Consider the following 21,416-nt stretch of genomic DNA (forward strand, 5'->3'; position numbering starts at 1 on the left):
GACGTCGGTACACTTATGACAACAGCCACTTCAAGTGCAGGGCGCGAAATTCAAAAGATATTTTTTTTAAATATTTAACTTTCACACATTAACAAGTCCAATATAGCATATGAAAGGTACACATCTCGTGAATCCAGCCAACATGTCCGATTTTTTTAATGTTTTACAGGGAAGACAAAATATGTAAATCTATTAGCTAACCACGTTAGCAAAAGACTCCACTTTTATTACTCCATCAGTTTTTGACTCCATCAGTAGCTATCACAAATTCGGCCAAATAAAGATATAAATAGCCACTAACCAAGAAACAACCTCATCAGATGACAGTCTGATAACATATTTTGTCACGATCTTTCAAGATCGAACCCAGAAGCAGACCAGGACAAGGAGCGTAGGAAGAAGGTGAGTATTTATTTACAGTGAAATGTGAAAAGGTAGATATATCCAGATGGCGTAGCGGGCAGCGGTGGTGAGTAGATGAGAGGAAATAGGTGAATCCAATGTAGTAGCAGAATCCTCTGTCAACCAGGCGGGAATGGAGTGAATGATCCAGGTGAGTAACTGAAGACAAAACAAACGGAGGTAAGTTCAAGGCAAGCAATACGTAAATGAAAACAACAAAACAAATTCTATCCAACTGGAGTCTGGTACTCAGGCACAACATACTGTTCATGGCTAACGATCCGGCAGGGAATGGAAGTCAGGTCAGAGCTTTTGAAGGGTAGAGATGATGATCAGGACAGGTGTGCAGATTACTGACGGGAAACAGGTGCGGGTGAAATCAATCTCCCAATGAGCTAATTCGCCCGGCAACCAGACAGGGTGCGTTCCAGGACACCTGAAACACACTCCAGGACAGACACACAGGCAAACCCAGACTCAGGAAGCGGGATTCGTGACAGTACCCCCCCTCCGACGAACGCCACCGGGCGGACTACCTGGAGCGCCAGGATGGAGGCGGTAGAAGTCACGAATCAGGTCGTCATCCAGAATCTGTCGCCGAGGAATCCAACTCCTCTCCTCTGGACCATATCCTTCCCAGTCCACTAGAAACTGGTACCCTCGACCCCGCCGTCTGGAGTCCATGATGCGGCGCACCGTGTAGACAGGACCACCTCCGATCATCCGATGAGGAGGAGGACGAGGAGGAGGAGGCAACAGAGGACTGAGGTGAACCGGCTTGAGACAGGAGACATGAAAAGTGGGATGCACTCTAAGTGTTGCAGGCAACTTGAGTCGAACCACCACAGGATTTATGATTCTCTCCATTACAAACGGACCAATGAACTTAGGTGACAACTTCCTTGACTCCGTCCGTAGAGGAAGATCCCGTGTAGCCAACCAAACCTTATCTCCAACCGTATAAGCTGGGGCAGGAATACGGCGACGGTTCGCCTGTATCTGATACCGGTCAGAAACTCTAAGGAGAGCCTTCCTGGCCCGATGCCAGGTCCGGTGGCAACGACGAATATGGGTCTGGACAGAGGGAACCGAGAGATCCCTCTCCTGAGAAGGAAACAAAGGAGGTTGGTATCCGTAAAGGCATTGGAAGGGGGACATCCCAGTGGCAGATGAAGGAAGGGTATTATGGGCATACTCAACCCAGGGTAATTGAGATGACCAAGAGGTGGGATCAGAGGAGACAAGACAACGCAGCGTGGACTCCATCTTCTGGTTGGCTCTCTCCGCTTGACCATTAGATTGTGGGTGAAATCCAGAAGTGAGACTGACTGTAGCTCCAATGGCCAAACAGAAGGATTTCCAGACAGCAGAGGTAAACTGAGGACCACGGTCAGACACAATGTCACTGGGCAATCCGTGAACCCTGAAAACCTCCCTGACCAGGATCTCGGACGTCTCCGTAGCCGATGGAAGCTTGGAGAGAGGAACAAAATGAGCAAACTTGCTGAATCTGTCCACAATGGTCAGAATGACCGTGTTCCCAACAGAAGGGGGCAATCCCGTGACAAAATCCAGGGCCAGATGCGACCAAGGTCGCCGAGGAATAGGTAGGGGGTGAAGAAGCCCAGAGCTGGGCCGATTGGTACTCTTGTTCTGGGCACAAACAGGACATGCGGCAACAAACCTCCGGGTATCTTCTCCCATGGCAGGCCACCAAAAACGTCTGCGCAGTAGTGCCATAGTCCGAGCAACGCCAGGGTGACAAGCTATCTTGCTGGCGTGGGACCACTGAAGGACAGCAGAACGGACCGACTCGGGTACGAACAACCGACCGGGTGGACCGTTACCGGGGCCGGGCTGCGTCCGAAGGGCCGCCATCACATCCTCCTCTATCCTCCATGTAACGGCTCCCACGACAACATTCTGGGGAAGAATCGTCTCAGTCTTGACCCCACTCTCCTCCGTCTTAGAGAACATCCGGGACAGGGCGTCCGCCTTCCCGTTCTTAGACCCAGGTCGGAACGTCAGGGAAAAATTGAAACGTCCAAAAAACAAGGCCCACCTAGCCTGACGGGCGTTGAGACGTTTAGCCGATTGTACGTAAGCCAGATTCTTGTGGTCAGTCCAGACCACAAACGGTTGCTCCGCTCCCTCCAACCAGTGCCGCCACTCCTCCAAGGCAAGCTTCACAGCGAGAAGCTCCCGGTTACCCACATCGTAGTTTCTTTCAGCTGGAGAAAGACGACCAGAGTAGAAAGCGCAGGGATGGAGTTTACCGTCAGTGGAGCTACGCTGGGACAGGATGGCGCCCACACCCACATCAGAAGCATCCACTTCCACAACGAACTGACGGGAAGTGTCAGGTTGAGAGAGAATCGGGGCGTTGGTGAATCGGCTCTTCAAGTCCAGAAATGCTCGGTCTGCCTCAGGAGTCCAACAGAACTTTCTGGTGCAAGACGTCAGGGCAGTTAAAGGTGCAGCCACCCGGCTGTAGTCACGGATAAACCTCCGATAAAAATTCGCAAACCCCAGGAATCTCTGGAGCTGCAATCTTGTACCGGGCTGGACCCAATCCCGAACCGCCCGAACCTTCTCTTGGTCCATCTTGATCTCTCCCCTGGATATGATGTACCCGAGGAAGGACGTTGTATGGGCGTGAAAATCACACTTCTCCGCCTTCACGAACAGACGGTTCTCCAATAACCGCTGCAGGACCTGCTTGACATGCAGAACGTGGCTAGAAAGCTCCTTTGAGAAGATGAGGATATCATCCAGGTAAACGAACACAAAAATACCAATCATATCTCTCAAAACGTCATTCACCATACTTTGGAACACCGCCGGAGCGTTGGTCAGTCCAAACGGCATCACCTGGTACTCAAAATGTCCCATCGGAGTATTGAACCCAGTCAACCACTCGTCCCCCTCCTTGATCCGAACCAAATGATAAGCATTACGTAAATCAAGCTTCGTAAAAACCGTAGCACCCTGTAAGGAATCGAAAGCCGAGCTCATCAAGGGCAGGGGATACTTGTTCTTAACCGTAATCTCATTCAAACCCCGATAATCAATACACGGTCGAAGAGAACCATCCTTCTTGCTCACAAAAAAAAATCCTGCTCCCAAAGGTGATGACGATGGCCGAATGAGACCTGTAGCTAGAGACTCCTTGATGTAGGTCTCCAAGGCCTCACGTTCCGGTCGAGAGATACTGTATAACCGTCCCTTGGGAAAGGCAGATCCAGGAAACAGATTAATCGCACAATCATAAGGTCGGTGGGGAGGAAGAGACAGAGCCTTCTGTTTACTGAATACCTCACCCAACTCGTGATATGTTTCTGGAACCAGGGACAAATCAGGAGGAGCAGAGTCACTGACCTGACTGGAAACAGCAGGAGAACAGGCAGTCCTAAGGCAGTTAGCATGACACTCAATGTTCCAACTAGTTACCTTCCCTGTCACCCAATCAAACGAGGGATTGTGTTCCTTCAGCCAGGGGTAACCAAGAACCAGAGGAACATGGGGCGAGGACAAAATGAAGAAAGAGATAAACTCTGAATGATTTCCCGACACCAACAGCTTAACCGGTTCAGTCCTCATAGTGATCCGTGCCAGACTACTGCCGTTCAGAGTGGTTGCTTCAATGGCTTCCGGCAATTGCTCCTTGGAAAGCCCCAGCTGTTCCACCAAGTCGGCATCCATAAAGTTGCCATCGGCACCTGAATCGATAAAAGCGTTCAGGTCAAAACTCTGATCCTTATTCATAAGGGTCGCAGGAAAACGGGGTCTGACAAGATCCTTGAGAGATTGAAACTGGCTCGCTAAAATTCCTCCCAAATTTAGCGAGCCGGGCAGTTTAACGGGCGCTGTGGACAAGCGGAGTTGTAATGTCCCGATCTACCACAGTAGAAAGAGCTATTGGTCTCACGTCTACGTTGGCGCTCCTCCTTAGTTAGCCCGTGTCGCCCCACTTGCATTGGTTCAGAATCTGGTGGCAAGACTCCTCCACTAATCCCGTGTGGAGAATAACGATCAATACGTCCTGGTTCACCTCCTGAACCGAATGGTAACCGAGTTACAGATTGATTGGATAGACCCCACTGCTTCTCCCTCCTTCTCTCTCGGACTCTATTATCAACCCGAATAGATAAAGCGACCAAGCTGTCTAAGTCACTAGGCTCTGGATAAGAAATCAGCTCATCCTTAAGTTCATCTGACAACCCCTTGTAAAAAACCGCTTGTAGTGACTCCTCATTCCAACCACTCTCCACAGCCAATGTCCTGAACTCAATCATAAAATCTGCCACACTGCGATCTCCTTGGCGAAGAGAGAACAAACGTTTAGCTGCGTCCTTACCTCGGACTGGATGATCAAAAAGCTTCCTCATCTCTCCCGTGAACTCCTGATATGAAGCCGTGCAGGTTCCCTGTCGTTCCCAAACGGCTGAAGCCCATTCCAGAGCTCTTCCACGCAACAGTTCAATAACCAAGGCTATCCTAGCCTTGTCAGTGGCGTAAGAATGGGGCTGTAGATCAAACACTAACCCACACTGCATAAGAAACGAACGGCATTTTCCCAAATCCCCTTCATATTTATCAGGCGTCGGTACCTTGGGTTCACGAAATGGAACCGCTTCAGACACGGCAGGTGAGATGGGTGAAACCGGTGGTGAATGAATCACCTGCAAACTGAGCTGATCCTGGACTTGTGTCAAGCTAGCAGATAAATTCTGGATCGAACTCGCTATCTCCTGTAGCGCCGTATTGTGTTGTCCCAATTTCTTCTCCTGCAGGGTAATGGCATGGCAAACGGAGTCCAGGTCCGCTGGGTTCATTACTGGCCGGATCGTTCTGTCACGATCTTTCAAGATCGAACCCAGAAGCAGACCAGGACAAGGAGCGTAGGAAGAAGGTGAGTATTTATTTACAGTGAAATGTGAAAAGGTAGATATATCCAGATGGCGTAGCGGGCAGCGGTGGTGAGTAGATGAGAGGAAATAGGTGAATCCAATGTAGTAGCAGAATCCTCTGTCAACCAGGCGGGAATGGAGTGAATGATCCAGGTGAGTAACTGAAGACAAAACAAACGGAGGTAAGTTCAAGGCAAGCAATACGTAAATGAAAACAACAAAACAAATTCTATCCAACTGGAGTCTGGTACTCAGGCACAACATACTGTTCATGGCTAACGATCCGGCAGGGAATGGAAGTCAGGTCAGAGCTTTTGAAGGGTAGAGATGATGATCAGGACAGGTGTGCAGATTACTGACGGGAAACAGGTGCGGGTGAAATCAATCTCCCAATGAGCTAATTCGCCCGGCAACCAGACAGGGTGCGTTCCAGGACACCTGAAACACACTCCAGGACAGACACACAGGCAAACCCAGACTCAGGAAGCGGGATTCGTGACATATTTATTGTATAGCATATGTTTTTTTCGAAAAATGTGCATATTTCAGGTATAAATCATAGTTTACATTGCAGCTACATTCAGAAATTGCACCGAAAGCAGCCATAATATTTACAGACACCAACGTCAAATACCTAATTACTCATCATAAAACATTTCTGAAAAATACATAGTGTACAGCAAATGAAAGACAGGCATCTTGTGATGCCAGACAATATTTCCGATTTATTAAGTGTTTTACAGCGAAAACAAAATGTTGCGTTATATTAGCTTAGCACAATAGCCAGAAACACTTGGGCGCCGGCGACTACGACAGATATATGAAATAACATCATAAATTGGGTCTTACTTTTGCTGATCTTTCATCAGAATGTTGAACAAGGTGTCCTTTGTCCAGATGAGTCGTTGTTTGGATTCAGAATGGCAACTTTCTCTCTCCATTTAGCAAGCGCGCTAGCCGGGTTGCACGGATCTCTCCATGTAAACAAACGGAAGAGAACGGAACACGGCAAAACTCCCGAAAAAATTTCAATAATCTGATGAAACTATATTGAAAAAACATACTTTACGATGATATGGTGACATGTATCAAATAAAATCAAAGCCGGAAATAATAGTCGCCTATAACGTCAGCAAAACAAAAGGCAACCCCACTGTCCAAATCGCGTTCTTCAGAGTACCGGAACTGGGGTACACGTCATTCCAAGAGGATTTATTCCATCCCAGATCGAGATAATCACCTCATTTCTTCTCTCACAGCCTTCTTGACACCCAGAGGAAGATGTATGACGTGCATGTATACTAATAGCTCTTGTGCCCATTTATAGGCAGGAAGAGGAAGAGAGCATCGATTTCAGACTTTGAACTTCCGGGTCAGGAAAAGTGCTGCAGAATGAGTTCTGTTTCACTCAGAGAAATAATTCAAACGGTTTTAGAAACTAGAGAGTGTTTTCTATCCAATAGTAATAATAATATGCATATTTTACGAGCAAGAATTGAGTACGAGGCCGTTTGAAATGGACACATTTTATCAGGCTACTCAATACTGCCCCTTGCAGCCATAAGAAGTTTTAACACTGTATGTCATTTTGTTTATCTGTTGGCCCCAGCCTCGAACTCAGGTCCTGTATGTACCTAACTGACCCTCTCTGCCCATTCATCGCCATTTACCCGTTTTTGTGTTAGCTCTTCCGACAAACACCCATGATTGCTTTATGCCTATCTCTAATGTCAATATGCCTTGTCTACTGGTGTTTCGGTTAGTTATTATTGTTTTATTTCACTGTAGAGCCCCCAGTCCTGCTCAACATGCCTTAGATAGATATTTTGTCCCATCTCCCACGCATGCAGAGACCTCACCTGGCTTAACTGGTGCCTCCAGAGACGCAACCTCTCCCATCGTCCCTCAATGCCTAGGTTTACCTCCACTGGACTCACATCCTACTATACCCTTGTCTGTATATTATGCCCTGAATCTATTCTACCACTCCCAGAAATCTGCTCCTTTTATTCTCTGTTCCCAATGCACTAGACGATCAGTTCTTATAGCCTTTAGCCGTACCCTTATCCTACTCCTCCTCTGTTCCTCTGGTAATGTAGAGGTTAACCCAGACCCTGTAGCCCCCAGTTCTACACCTATTCCCCAGGCGCTCTCATTTGTTGACTTCTGTAACCGTAAAAGCCTTGGTTTCATGCATGTTAACATCAGAAGCCTCCTCCCTAAGTTTATTTTATTCACTGCTTTAGCACACTCCACCAACCCTGATGCCCTAGCCTTGTCTGAATCCTGGCTTAGGAAAGCCACAACAAATTCTGAAATCTCCATCCCCAGCTACAACATTTTCCGTCAAGATAGAACTGCCAAAGGGGGCGGAGTTGCAATCTACTGCAGAGTTAGCCTGCAGAGTTCTGTCTTACTATCCAGGTCTGTGCCCAAACAGTTCGAGCTTCTACTTTTAAAACTCTACCTTTCCAGAAATAAGTCTCTCACCATTGCCACTTGTTATAGACTCCACTCAGCCCCCAGCTGTGCCCTGGACACCATATGTGAATTGATTGCCCCCCATCTATCTTCAGAGTTCGTACTGTTAGGTGACCTAAATTGGGATATGCTTAACACCCCGGCCGCCCTACAATCTAAGCTAGATGCCCTAAATCTCACACAAATGATCAAGGACCCTACCAGGTACAACCCTAAATCTGTAAACATGGGCACCCTCATAGATATCATCCTGACCAACTTGCCCTCCAAATACACCTCTGCTGTCTTCAACCAGGATCTCAGCAATCACTGCCTCATTGCCTACGTCCGTAATGGGTCAGCGCCCTCATCACTGTCAAACGCTCCCTAAAATACTTCAGCGAGCAGGCCTTTCTAATCGACCTGGCCCGGGTATCCTGGAAGGATATTGGCCTCATCCCGTCAGTAGAGGATGCCTGGGTGTTCTTTAAAAGTGCTTTCCTCACCATCTTAAATAAGCATGCCCCATTCACAAAATGTAGAACTAAGAACAGATATAGCCCCTGGTTCACTCCTGACTTGACTGCCCTTGACCAACACAAAAACATCCTGTGGTGTACTGCATTAGCATCGAATAGCCCCCGCGATATGCAACTTTTCAGGGACGTCAGGAACCAATATACACAGTCAGTTAGGAAAGCAAAGGCTAGCTTTTTCAAACAGAAATTTGCATCCTGTAGCACTAATTCCAAAAAGTTTTGGGACACTGTAAAATCCAAGGAGAATAAGAGCACCTCCTCCCAGCTGCCCACTGCACTGAGGCTAGGAAACACTGTCACCACCGATAAATCTACGATAATCGAGAATATCAATAAGCATTTTTCTGCGGCCGGCCATGCTTTCCACCTGGTTACCCCTACCCCGGCCAACAGCAACCAGCCCAAGCCCCCCCCCTCTTCTCCTTCACCCAAATCCAGATAGCTGATGTTCTGAAAGAGCTGCAAAATCTGGACCCCTACAAATCAGCTGGGCTAGACAATCTGGACCCTCTCTTTCTAAAATTATCCGCGGCAATTGTTGCAATGCCTATTACTAGCCTGTTCAACCTCTCTTTCATATCGTCTGAGATCCCTAAAGATTAGAAAGCTGCCGCGGTCATCCACCTCTTCAAAGGGGGAGACACTCTAGACCCAAACTGTTACAGACCTATATCCATCCTGCCCTGCCTTTCTAAAGTCTTCGAAAGCCAAGTTAACAAACAGATCACCGACCATTTCGAATCCCACCGTACCTTCTCCGCTATGCAATCTGGTTTCCGAGCTGGCCATGGGTGAACCTCCGCCACGCTCAAGGTCCTAAACGATATCATAACCGCCATCAATAAAAGACAGTACTGTGCAGCCGTCTTCATCGACCTGGCCAAGGCTTTCGACTCTGTCAATCACCTCATTCTTAATGCATTCTTATTGGTTTCTCAAATGACTGCCTTGCCTACTTCACCAACTACTTCTCAGATAAGAGTTCAGTGTATTAAATCAGGAGGGCCTGTTGTCCAGACCTCTGGCAGTCTCTATGGGGGTGCCACAGGGTTCAATTCTCAGGCCGACTCTTTTCTCTGTATATATCAATGATGTCACTCTTGCTGCTGGTGATTCTCTGATCCACCTCTATGCAGACAACACCATTCTGTATACATCTGGCACTTCTTTGGACACTGTGCTAACAAACCTCCAAACGAGCTTCAATGCCATACAACACTCCTTCCGTGGCCTCCAACTGCTCTTAAATGCTAGTAAAACTAAATGCATGTTCTTCAACCGATCGCTGCCCGCACCCTCCCGCCCGACTAGCATCACTACTCTGGACGGTTCTGACTTAGAATATGTGGACAACTACAATTACCTAGGTTTCTGGTTAGACTGTAAACTCTCCTTCCAGACTCACATTAAGCATCTCCAATCCAAAATTAAATCTAGAACCGGCTTCCTATTTCGCAAACAAAGCCTCCTTCACTTACGCTGCCAAACATACCCTTGTAAAACTGACTATCCTAACGATCCTTGACTTCGGCGATGTCATTAACAAAATAGCCTGCAACACTCTACTCAGCAAATTGGATGTAGTCTATCACAGTGCCATCCGTTTTGTCACTAAAGCCCCATTTACTACCCACCACCTGTATTTATTTTACCTTTATTTAACCAGGTAGGCCAGTTGAGAACAAGTTCTCATTTACAATTGCAACCTGGCCAAGATAAAGCAGAGTAGTGCGACAAAAACAACAACACAGAGTTACATATGGGATAGACAAACGTACAGTCAATAACACAACAGAAAAATTATATACAGTGTGTGCAAATGTAGTAAGATCAGGGAGGTAAGGCAATAAATAGGCCATAGTAGCGAAATAATTACAATTTAGCATTAACACTGCAAAGATAATATGGGGATGAGGTAGTTGGGTGGGCTATTTACAGATGGGCTGTGTACAGGTGCAGTGATCGGTAAGCTGCTCTGACAGCTGATGCTTATAGTTAGTGAGGGAAATATTAGTCTCCAGCGTCAGTGACTTTTGCAATCCGTTCCAGTCATTGGCAGCAGAGAACTGGAAGGAAAGGCGAACAAAGGAGGTGTTGGCTTTGGGGATGACCAGTGAACTATACCTGCTGGAGCGTGTGCTATTGGTGGTTGTTGCTATGGTGACCAGTGAGCTGAGATAAGGTGGGGCTTTACCTAGCAAAGACTTATAGATGAACTGGAGCCAGTGGGTTTGGCGACGGATATGTAGTGAGGGCTAGCCAACGAGAGCTTTTGGGGCGACAGGTAGCCTAGTGGTTAGAGCGTTGGACTAAAAACCAAAAGGTTGCAAGATTGAATCCCCAAGCTGACAAGGTAAAAATCTGTCGTTCTGCCCCTCAACAAAGCAGTTAACCCACTGTTCCTAGGCCGTCATTGAAAATAATAATTTGTTCTTTACTGACTTGCCTAGTTAAATAAAGACGAAATAAAAATAAATAAAACATTTGTCATCATCACTACTTAAATTTAAAATTAAACAATTGTCAGTTTTATAAATAAAATTGTACAATTATTTGTGTAAAACTAACGGTATGGTTGTACAATTATTTGTCATCCAAACTCTAGCGGTACGGTAGCTCAATGTAGGGTAGTTTCATGGCAAGAAACGGAAGAAAAAACCCACAGCTCAATCAAAATCCTCTCACCTAATACCAGAGCACATTCGACACACCCCACTCCCAGATAAAACATGAGACAGATATTTCACCGGATGTATAAATGTGGAACATCCGTTCGGCGTTCCAACATATGGTAGTGAGAGGAAGCCCAGTGGACGGAAGTTGGACAAAATGGAACGAGGTGGATTTTGGCCGAAATTCTGCTAATTTACTAATCGACGAAACATTTGATCTCAATACAGTTTTCTGTTCCCAAAACTAAAATATGCTACGAACAGAGTGAACTAAGTTTTGTAGACTCCACCCTTAGCCAATATTTCAAAAATTGCATTGTTTAGGAGGGCAAAGGCGAATTGAGTTATTGAAAACGCGCACTTCGCAGTAGGCGTTCCCAACGGAAATATGCAAATATCACAGGCACAAAAGGTGACACTATACTAGTCTCATCATTCTACGACAAACACACATCTATTTATATCTAATTTAATTAAAATAAAACTTGTCTGACAATTTAAAGATGTGAAAACACTTTGTGTTCATCACGAGAGGGACAAACATTATATTAGATGACAGCTGAGGTATGTTCACAAGGGAGGGTCGTCACTAGTTACCACAGCCACAAAGTCAAAATCTCCGCGTATTTTTACAATTTCTCTTCTTAAAAGGTGACTTTAAACCTTAACTACACTGCTAACATTATATCTACCCCTAACCTTAAATATTTTTACGATATAGCCAATTCTGGCTTTGTGGCTGTGCTATCTAGTGGAAACCCAAGGGGAGAGACAACGAATTTGATCATTGCACCAGGAAATGAGTTATATTTTCCCTGACCATTAAATATAAAAATTCTTACAGTAATAATTTAGCTGAAATCTTACAGCATGTTAGTTGTAAAATTGTGAGAATATGTAGATTATCTAAAACGTGTTAAGCCCTATTTTGCCATTTTTAATTAATAGGTTGTTCATAGCATATGAAATTTGAAAATGAAATCTACTACTTACTTCATACTATTTACTGTTGAGTGTCACAGTATGAGTCATAAAACCCGGAAATGGTTCCAATTGTTCCATCTGGGATTTTATAACTACTTCATATAAAGTCTGTGTTTCGTGTAGGATTACCCTGGCATGACATTTCGATAACCACGCAAATCTCTCTCTGACAAGGTAACTTTCATCAATAATTAGCATTGCGAATTTTTGAGAGTAAATTGAGGCGAATTAATTTATAAAACTCACCTTGTCTGAGAGAGAATTACACGGCTATTAAAACGTCATGCCAAGGTAAACCTACACCAAACACAATTAATTATACTTTTTTATTTATTCACAATGTGAAAAATGAATGGCGGGAAAACCATTGGAACCATTTCCGTGTTTTAATCGGTATTATGACGCGTCAACTGTGGCGGATTATAGCAGTGCATACTACTGCAAAAATGCATAAAATCACAAATAATGAATACCTAATAAAAAAGCACTAAATCTGAGCCTTCTAACTGTATAAGGCATTACTAGGTACTGTTCATGGCCTTCATGAAGATATGTTTTACACGGCCATCCACTTAACATTAACATTCAACAGGTTAAAATTATGTAGAATGAGGATGAAATACTGGTGTAGTAAAATTGACGAATTGTCAAAAACATGGTTTTATATGGCACAGCAGAAATTACAAGTGTCACTCGTTCTTGTATATGACATTTTTTTATGGGAAAACTACTGTTCTGACATTTTAAACATTGTGTATGATACAAAACCTAGAAATAGAGAGAAAGAGCTACACATTAAGAAGTTCTGTCTAAGATTGTATTGTGTATAATGAATGTTATGAACAAACCTATCGGCCGCTATACGGACCTAGTAGTGTGTGTGGGTAAATCCATTTGAATTGAATCACTTTTTGACAGCATCACTTTTGATTAAGCAAAATGTATCATACATGTTTGTACATTTAAGAAGTGGTCAGAAAGGGATATTTTGGACCTAAATGCCAAAACCTTCAAAAGATAAAGGTGCTCAAAGTTGACCCATTTTGCATACCCCACCATACCATGATACATGTCTTCATCACTGATTGAAAAAGATAAAGTTTGATATAATTTAAAAGCGTACAAAACAGGGTTGTCAAACTATTTTAGAATTTCTTAAAAACAAAATAAAGAAATACATTTGAACCTTTAATGTCAATTTTGAAAAAAAATGTAACTCCGATTTATTTCTAATTGGGTAAGGTACATCCAGAACCACAACACCCACAGTCATCTCGGTTTCTGTCTGCAGTCCTGATGTATCTGCAGTGACTTTCAGAGTCAACCTGTTTGTAGTCCATAAAATGCCATGTTTGTAGTCCGTTCCTCTCTAAGAAGGTGTGAATGAGTTCTCCTGTTTGTCAATGATATAATACCATATTCATAGTCAATGAAAAATGTTTTTAGTTCATAATATGGTGCGTTGCTTGTAAACCATGATATGCTGCCATGTTTGTAGTCCATAATATGCTGCCATGTTTGTAGTACATTCCCCTCTCAAAGGAAGATGTGGAAGATCAGTGACTTGAGGCTTCTACTGTTGGGAATGTTCTGGACGGAGTACTTGATGGCTTTGTAGAACCTAGGACACGTTCCCAGGTGAGAGAGTGGCGAACGTCGCACTGTCCGGCGGTTGTTATGCATTGTCCAGAACCCGATGGAGTAACGGGATAACACCTCGATGCTGACGGTGTGTTGCCCGGGCGACCACTGGGTCAGTCTGACGACTGTAACCATGGAGCCAAAGCCGCAGGAATGACAAGTCACGCCACGAAACACAGACTCCTCGGGACATAGCGACACGCCTCTCTCCCACGATATACCTCCATCTTCCCCCCCCTCTCCCATGTCACCTAGGTTACACAGGGCCACAAGACACACACCCTCCAGAGCCTGGTTGCTTTTAAAACCCAGCAGGATTCCGACCAGCCTAGGGACCGCCCCCAAACGCAACAACTGCTCCTGTTGACACCCTGAGAGAGAGAAATATGTGTAAGAAAGGTTAGGTTAAGAGCTTAGACTTGAAGCGTTAGAGATAAGGCTGTGGTCGAGGGTTAGGGGTCAGTGGTTAGCGATGACTCACGGCTCTCGTAGCAGATACGAGCGATAGCGCGGCCAGCGTGTATCAGCAGCTCCTGATCCCTGGAGAGCAGCACAGACAGCAGAGCAGATGACACCCCTGTCTCACCACACCTCTCCCTGATCACCGCTGATGGAGAAAGAAGCAGTGAATGACAACCATGAGAGGCAGAGCGAGAGAGAGGCAGAAAGAGAGAGGCAGAGAGAGAGAGAGAGGCAAAGAGAGAGAGGCAGAGAGAGAGAGAGAGGCAAAGAGAGAGAGAGAGGTAAAGAGAGAGAGGCAGAGAGAGGCAAAGAGAGAGAGAGAGAGGCAAAGAAAGAGAGAGGCAGAGAGAGGCAAAGAGAGAGAGAGAGAGGCAAAGAGAGAGAGAGAGGCAGAACGAGAGAGAGAGAGGCAGAGAGAGAGAGAGAGAGGCAAAGAGAGAGAGAGAGGCAAAGAGAGAGAGAGAGAGAGAGAGGCAAAGAGAGAGAGAGAGAGGCAAAGAAAGAGAGAGGCAGAGAGAGAGAGACTTACTTTCTCTGGCCAGTTCTGACACCAGTTTAGCAGTAATTAAAGTAAGCGGTCCTCTCCTCCTAAGGGCTTGAGCCAGAGTAGGTAATACACCACTCACTGCCACGTGTTCTGCAGCCCCACGCTCTACACACCACACACACACACAGAGAGATTAAATGCACAGCATCATATTAACAAGCACAATATACACTCTTTACTGTATTCTCCCTCCATTTACCTACAAGCCATCCAGGCATGCATGCGAAAACTGTGTGTACGTGACTGTGTGAATACTGTGTGTGCCATGTAAACTCAGCAAAAAAAGAAACGTCCCTTTTTCAGGACCCTGTCTTTCAAAGATAATTTATAAAAATCCAAATAACTTCACAGATCTTCATTGTAAAGGGTTTAAACACTGTTTCCCATGCTTGTTCAATGAACCATAAACAATTAATGAACATGCACCTGTGGAACGGTCAGGAGATGCACTGCAGTACCTAATGCAGCTGGTGGCCACACCAGATACTGACTGTTACTTCTGATTTTGACCACCCCTTTGTTCAGGGACACATTATTCCATTTCTGTTAGTCACATGTCGGTGGAACTAGTTCAGTTTATGTCTCAGTTGTTGAATCTTGTTAAGTTCATACAAATATTTACACATGTTAAGTTTGCTGAAAAAAAACACAGTTGACAGTGAGAGGACGTTTCTTTTTTTGCTGAGTTTATGTACATTGTGTATGGTTTGTTTACGTGTGTGTGAGTTTAATCCAGGCAGGTTAATCAACCCTGTGACCTTTTCGCCTCTCCCTCCTGTTTCGTCTCTTTCTCCCTCCCTCCCTCTCTCTCTCCCTCAGACACAAACGGCTTAGCGACTGTTTGTCCAATTGGTCACGCATCCAACTCTCTCGCTCTTAACCCCTTCCTTCCTTCTCTCCCTTGTTCCTCACTTGTTACCACAAATTTCTCTTCTTAAAATTTGATTTTTAACCTAACCTTAACCCTAAACTGAAAAACACACTGCTAACCCTAACCTAAAATAAGACCAAAAAGCACATTTTGGTGTTCATGATTTTCTACGATATTTTGACTTTGTGGCTGCTGTAACTAATGGAAACCCTCCCTCCCATCCTGTTTAACAATGGCTTGGCTACTGTACATTATATACTTTTGGAGAATAGACTAAATCGAAGTTCTCCCTTGAAGGAAAGGCCACGTTTTTGTGTAATTTTTGGTTTCGTTGGCAGGTAGTGGCCTCTTGGCTGTGGTCAGAGGTGTGTGTGTGTGTGACTCACGTTTTTCCTGTATGACAGTAAGTACTGTTTCCAGGTGAGGTCGGAGTTCATCCTCGATGAGATCAGTACTGACCACAATGGCATCTAATGCATTAGTGAGAGGGTCTGAGAGGGTGAGAGAGCGAGATGATTGAATATGAATACTTCCTGTACCAGTTCGCTTGTTACGATCTCCCTATAACCATATTACAGCATTGGTTAATACGTTTGGCTATGGGCTGGGAGACCAGGGGTCAAGACCCTTCAATATGAACCCCGGTACAGTAAAATTATGGTGAGCTCTGGCATCGTTTTCATCCCACTTCAAGTACTGATTTGAAATGACTAACATTGTACCACATATGCATGACAGTGCTATAGACACCACAAGCAAACGTAGCAGACATGAGTTTAACGGTCAAGACGTTGGTTTCTCCCATTGGAGACCCGGGTTCAGATCCCCGCCTGTGACACATACAACACGTACCCTACTGAGTAGTGTAAACATAAGTGACCATGTCAGTGTATACTTAAGCAATAAGGCACGAGGGTTGTGGCATATGGCCATTATACCACGGCTAAGGGCTGTATCCAGGCACTCCGCTTGTCGTTGTGCGAAAGAACAGCTCTTAGCCGTGGTATATTGGCCGTATACCACAAACCCCCGAGGTGTCACTGGTTACCAACGTAATTTAGCAGTAAAAAATAAACGTTTAGTCATACCCGTGCTATATACCACGCCTGTCAGCAGGGCTCGAACCCCCCAGTTTATAATGTACTGATATAGAAGTGTAAGGTCCATAGCAGCAGCAGCTGTGTCAGGTCACATAGTAATCTCCTCTCCCGTGGTGCGCTGCACACACTGGCGCCATGCTAGTGTTCATATCAAATGAAGCGATATCTGTGGTGTAATGCTCAGTGCTCAATAGTATGTTTACGTAGGTGTGTGGCTCAGTCCAACACAGCGTAGTGTCTATCTTCACACACCAAACTTAAAAAAAAAATTCAATTCTACTCAACAATCGCGCATACCAACACTAATCACTCACCTTTGGGTACCACTGGCAGTAGTCGACCGGAGTCACTGGTCGGCGGCAGTCTAGCCATGTGTGTGTTGTGGGTGTGTATGCGTGCATTTGTCTCAGTATAGACTCCCATCCGGCCTTTTTGTTGCAGTCGTTTCTCTAATCTTCTGTCAGCCAAACAATGTTCTCTGCACACCTCTGCACTTCCCCTCTCCTCCTTTCCCCTTTTCTTATCCGTATCTCTTCGCCAGCTTTCTGTAACATCTGTCTGTTGCTGTTTCAGACACCGTCTTCTCCTTTCTTTCTACCTCGTCTCTCTTCCCACTGTCCCGTTCTCTATGATACGCTCAGCAAGCCCCGAATCCATTTATTTCCTTCTTGCCTTTTATGTTACATATTCCGTACTCCCGCTCTTTCAGGCGTGTTTCTTTCTCTCCTACTCTAACTCCTGTGCTCTCCCTCCCTCTCTACACTAATACGGAGTAAATCCTAATTCCCTGCAAAGCTGCTCTCCCTCGGTTACTCCCTCCCTTTCACCCGCCGTGTTGGCAGGTAATACAGTACCACAGTAAAAATATCCTTACAACCTAGAGTTGAAACAGGGACATGGTTCCAATCGTTTTTCTACCCTTAATTCTTCTATGGGATTTTAGAAACACTTAAAATTCATTTTATCAATATATTTGCCTGTATTTACCCTCATCAAATGAAATGCTGATTAGCTGCTAATGTGGCTATCATAAAGAACTACAAATGCCATGATGATCTGGACGAGGCTGCCAAATCGAGGCAAAATTAAACATCTCTGGATTAACTATCTAAAGTTAGCTAAATTTTGTAATGAATAAATTGGCAACATTTCTTTAAATTGACAATTCTGAACTGTCTTGGGGGCAAGTTCTAAATCGACACAATACCTGTTAGCAAAGTTGTCGGCTAGAGATGAGGTGCAGGACCTTGCAGGGATTTATAGTCTTGCATGATGTCTACTTTGATGTTAATTAGCACTTTCGAATCAGAGCCAAATATATTGAATAAAGTCAACCTTGTCCAAAAGAGATTTACATGGTTATCAAAACGCCACGCCAGCGTAAGCCTACATGAAACACAGCCCTTATTTTAGGCGTTTCTAAAATCCCCTTTGGGAAAAATGAATGGTGGAAAAAGGATTGGAACCATTTCCCTGTTTGAGCGCCAGTTTTATGGGGCTTGATAGGCTCTTGGCTAGGTTGACTCGACCGAATTACATTCGGCTGATTTAGCAAAGTGTTTCGCTAATCCTTGTACGTGAGGACTTCTTACTGGGTAGTTCTTTAGAATGCAGGATGATTTGTAGATCAGTGGTTCTGCACCTCGCTCAAACAATTTTAAAGTAGTACATTTCCTTATTTGTGTTTTGAAAAAAAGCTTAAGCCTAATAATGCTAATAATGCTAATAATGCATTGTCTGATCGCTCCCAACCCATAGGAATGCCCACCCAGTTTACTTTAAAATGGTGGAAGCCCTCTACAGGAAAAGAACTCCCCTACTGCAAGCAGTGAGGACAGCAGGAAAGAGTGCTCTATCATCCTGCCTGTCCAGATGGAAGGTTTATCTCATGCGTTAAATACTTTTAATATTTCAGCAGCATCTGTTTATCTAACTTGAGGTTCAGCCTCTATAGTCCAATGAGTGTGTGTTTGATACAGCCAGAGGCTGACTGTTAGTAATCAATCAATGAGTGTGTGTTTGATACAGCCAGAGGCTGACTGTTAGTAATCAATCAATGAGTGTGTGTTTGATACAGCCAGAGGCTGACTGTTAGTAATCAATCAATGAGTGTGTGTTTGATACAGCCAGAGGCTGACTGTTAGTAATCAATCAATGAGTGTGTGTTTGATACAGCCAGAGGTTGACTGTTAGTAATGAATCAATGAGTGACAGGAATATTAGGGTCTTATGGTTACTGTCTGGTTGTCTTTAGTTTATAGATAAACATTCCACATTTTCTTTAGATGTACATGTTTTTTTTTTTTTTAGATGTAGTGAAAAAGCAATTAACCCTCCCAATTTTACTTTTGCTGTTCTAAAATGGATGTACAGCCTTTGACGGCTATGAAGCTTAGGCTCGCAGGCAGTTTTTGGCCTAGCATGCTGTTGGATTTGTTGATTTTAAATGTGTAATAAGCCCAACCTTTCTAACCATCAATAGGATAATCTAGCTAATTAGACAGGCATGTCAGTCTGTTAGCGCTTCATCAAACGCAGAACCAGATTGCCAGTGTCTTAGTTTCAATCTCAAGTCTGTTGTTACGCACAATAACCTGTTGATGGTTGGAATTAAACGCATGCTAAATCGGACATAGGAAACTCTGAAATTTGGTTGAACGCAGCACGTGTATAACTACAATCAAGTGGGACATTACTGAGTTTCCTAGTTCGGACTAGCACGTGAACGAGGCAAGTAAGAGACAGGTTCAAGTCTTGCGTGGATGCAACGTTTTATTTAGAATTGTAAACAAAACAGAAGTAACCAAGAGCTAAAAAGTATAAAGACATGTCTATGTGAAACAAAACATTTACCAGACCACATCAATTTACAGAGTAGAAAGTCTGCACTAGGCTACACATATATTTTCTGCCTCAATGGCAATGTCCATGCTAAAACGGGTTATATCCATCTAGTCTGCCATCTATCTTTACGTGTGAGGCAGAGCTCCTCGCTCCCTAAAATCTCTCTGAATGTACCAAAATACCCAACCGCCAAAACAGTGAGATAGAGACATCAACTAGCTTCAGCAACTCTATAGAAAAGGATTCTCAAACTGATAGAAGAATTTGTATGTTTAAGATAATGACTAAAGTATTCCACCCTGAAACCATATAATTGTATTAAATGTGTTAGAGTCATAAGACAATAATCCAATAATGTGTGTGACTATACCTTTTAGGACTAGGCCATTGTGTTACTTTTTAGCTATGTAAGCAGGGTGCAACTGTGAAACCAATAACAGGACATTCTGTCCCCACCCGTGGAGTGGAGAAACTTTTAGGCTTGCAGAAAATTATGAAACATGTTGCAGAATATGATAAACAATGTATGTGTGTAGTGGAAAAGTACAGACTGTCTGAGCAAGGCGTAGCTTAAGATGACAACTTGTTTGTGTGTGTGTATAAAAGATTCGCTCTGCACTTGAAGGGCAGAGCGCTCTCTGAATAAAGAATTGATCTATTGCAGGCTGAGACTGTCTATTTCTTTGAACTGGAGCTTTACAACCTTCAGGAATTAGACAGAGATATAAAATAGTTCAGTGAGAACATTGAGATAGAAATTCTCGTGACACAAACTCCACTGCATGTGCAGGATTTTGGTCCATCCCTGCTCTAACACCCCTGATTCTACTAATTGTCTGTTCATCAAGACCTTGATTATCTGAATCAGGTGTTAGCAGTAGCTATTCAGGACCAGAGTCGGAGAACCCTGATCTAGGCATGGCTCTCTCTACACAAAGGAATCACCATGCTTTGGAAAATTACAACTTTAATATAAAGTTGTCCCAATAGTCAATGTAAATATATTACAGTAATTTACAATTTAGTCAATGTGTTCCAAGGCACTTAAACTCTTTTTCCTCTTATATCCTTCTTCCATTTCTCTGTCCTCACATCACTGAGTGCTCAGTCCACTTCCAAAATCAACACTTGGCCCCTACCCCCTAGGTATAATAATGGCACCGGAGGGGATGGCTGCCATTTTATAGGCTCCTAACCAATTGTGCTATTTTGTGTGTTTTTTTTTCACATTGTTTGTACCTTATTTTGTACATAATATTGCTGCTACCGTCTCTTATGACCGAAAAGAGCTTCTGGAAATCAGAAAAGCGATTACTCCCCTCGAACTGGACAAAGATATTTTCTTTAATGAGTCCGACGCAAAGGATATACTGCTTCTCCGAGACCAGGCCCAAATCCCTGTCATTCGCATGAAGGAAAGACGGAAATACAGGGGGCAGAGAGATCGGTTCTATTGGCCAACGTGCAATCACTGACAAATAAACTGGATGATCTCCGTTCGAGACTGTCCTACCAACGGGACATTAACTTCTTATGGCTGCAGGAGCAGTATTGAGTAGCTTGGATGAAAGGTGCACAGAGGTGCCCATAGTAAACTGCCTGCTCCTCAGTCCCAGTTGCTAATATATGCATATTACTATTCATATTGGATAGAAAACACTCTGAAGTTTCTAAAACTGTTTGAATGATGTCTGTGAGTATAACAGAACTCATATGGCAGGCAAAGACCTGAGAAAAAATCCAAACAGGAAGTGGGAATTCTGAGGCTGGTCGATTTTCAACCAAGATCCTATTGAAATCACAGCGAGATATGGATGAGTTTGCACTTCCTACGGCTTCCACTAGATGTCAACAGTCTGTAGAACCTTGTCTGATGCATCTACTGTGAAGGGGGGCCAAATGAGAGGGGAATTAGTCAGGTCTGCCATGACCTGACCATGCTCTAACCATGCGAGGGAGCTCTGTTCCATCGCTCATCTGAAGT

At 44.3% G+C, this 21,416-nt stretch overlaps 1 protein-coding gene across 1 annotated transcript; it reads right to left on the reverse strand.

Moving 5' to 3' along the window:
• Window positions 1-13,503: 13,503 nt before the first annotated feature.
• Window positions 13,504-16,960, reverse strand: LOC120045341 (rap1 GTPase-GDP dissociation stimulator 1-like). Its single transcript, XM_038990222.1, has 5 exons — window positions 16,903-16,960; window positions 15,875-15,979; window positions 14,600-14,722; window positions 14,090-14,215; window positions 13,504-13,979 (listed from the first exon to the last, which is right to left on the reverse strand). The coding sequence occupies exons 1-5, from the start codon at window positions 16,958-16,960 to the stop codon at window positions 13,504-13,506; spliced, it is 888 nt and encodes a 295-aa protein (XP_038846150.1).
• Window positions 16,961-21,416: the final 4,456 nt, after the last annotated feature.

The sequence above is a fragment of the Salvelinus namaycush genome, chromosome 4 (assembly GCF_016432855.1).
Source record: "Salvelinus namaycush isolate Seneca chromosome 4, SaNama_1.0, whole genome shotgun sequence".
In the NCBI taxonomy this organism is placed as follows: Eukaryota; Metazoa; Chordata; class Actinopteri; order Salmoniformes; family Salmonidae; genus Salvelinus; species Salvelinus namaycush.

Bases quoted from the DNA above. Each gene is read 5' to 3' on its own strand.
- LOC120045341 (XM_038990222.1), bottom strand. From the start codon at position 16,960: ATGGCTAGACTGCCGCCGACCAGTGACTCCGGTCGACTACTGCCAGTG. The intron at 15,980-16,902 runs GTGAGTGATTAG...TCACCCTCTCAG, and splicing joins ACTGCCAGTGGTACCCAAAG to ACCCTCTCACTAATGCATTA. The intron at 14,216-14,599 runs GTAAGTCTCTCT...TTTCTCCATCAG, and splicing joins GTCAGAACTGGCCAGAGAAA to CGGTGATCAGGGAGAGGTGT.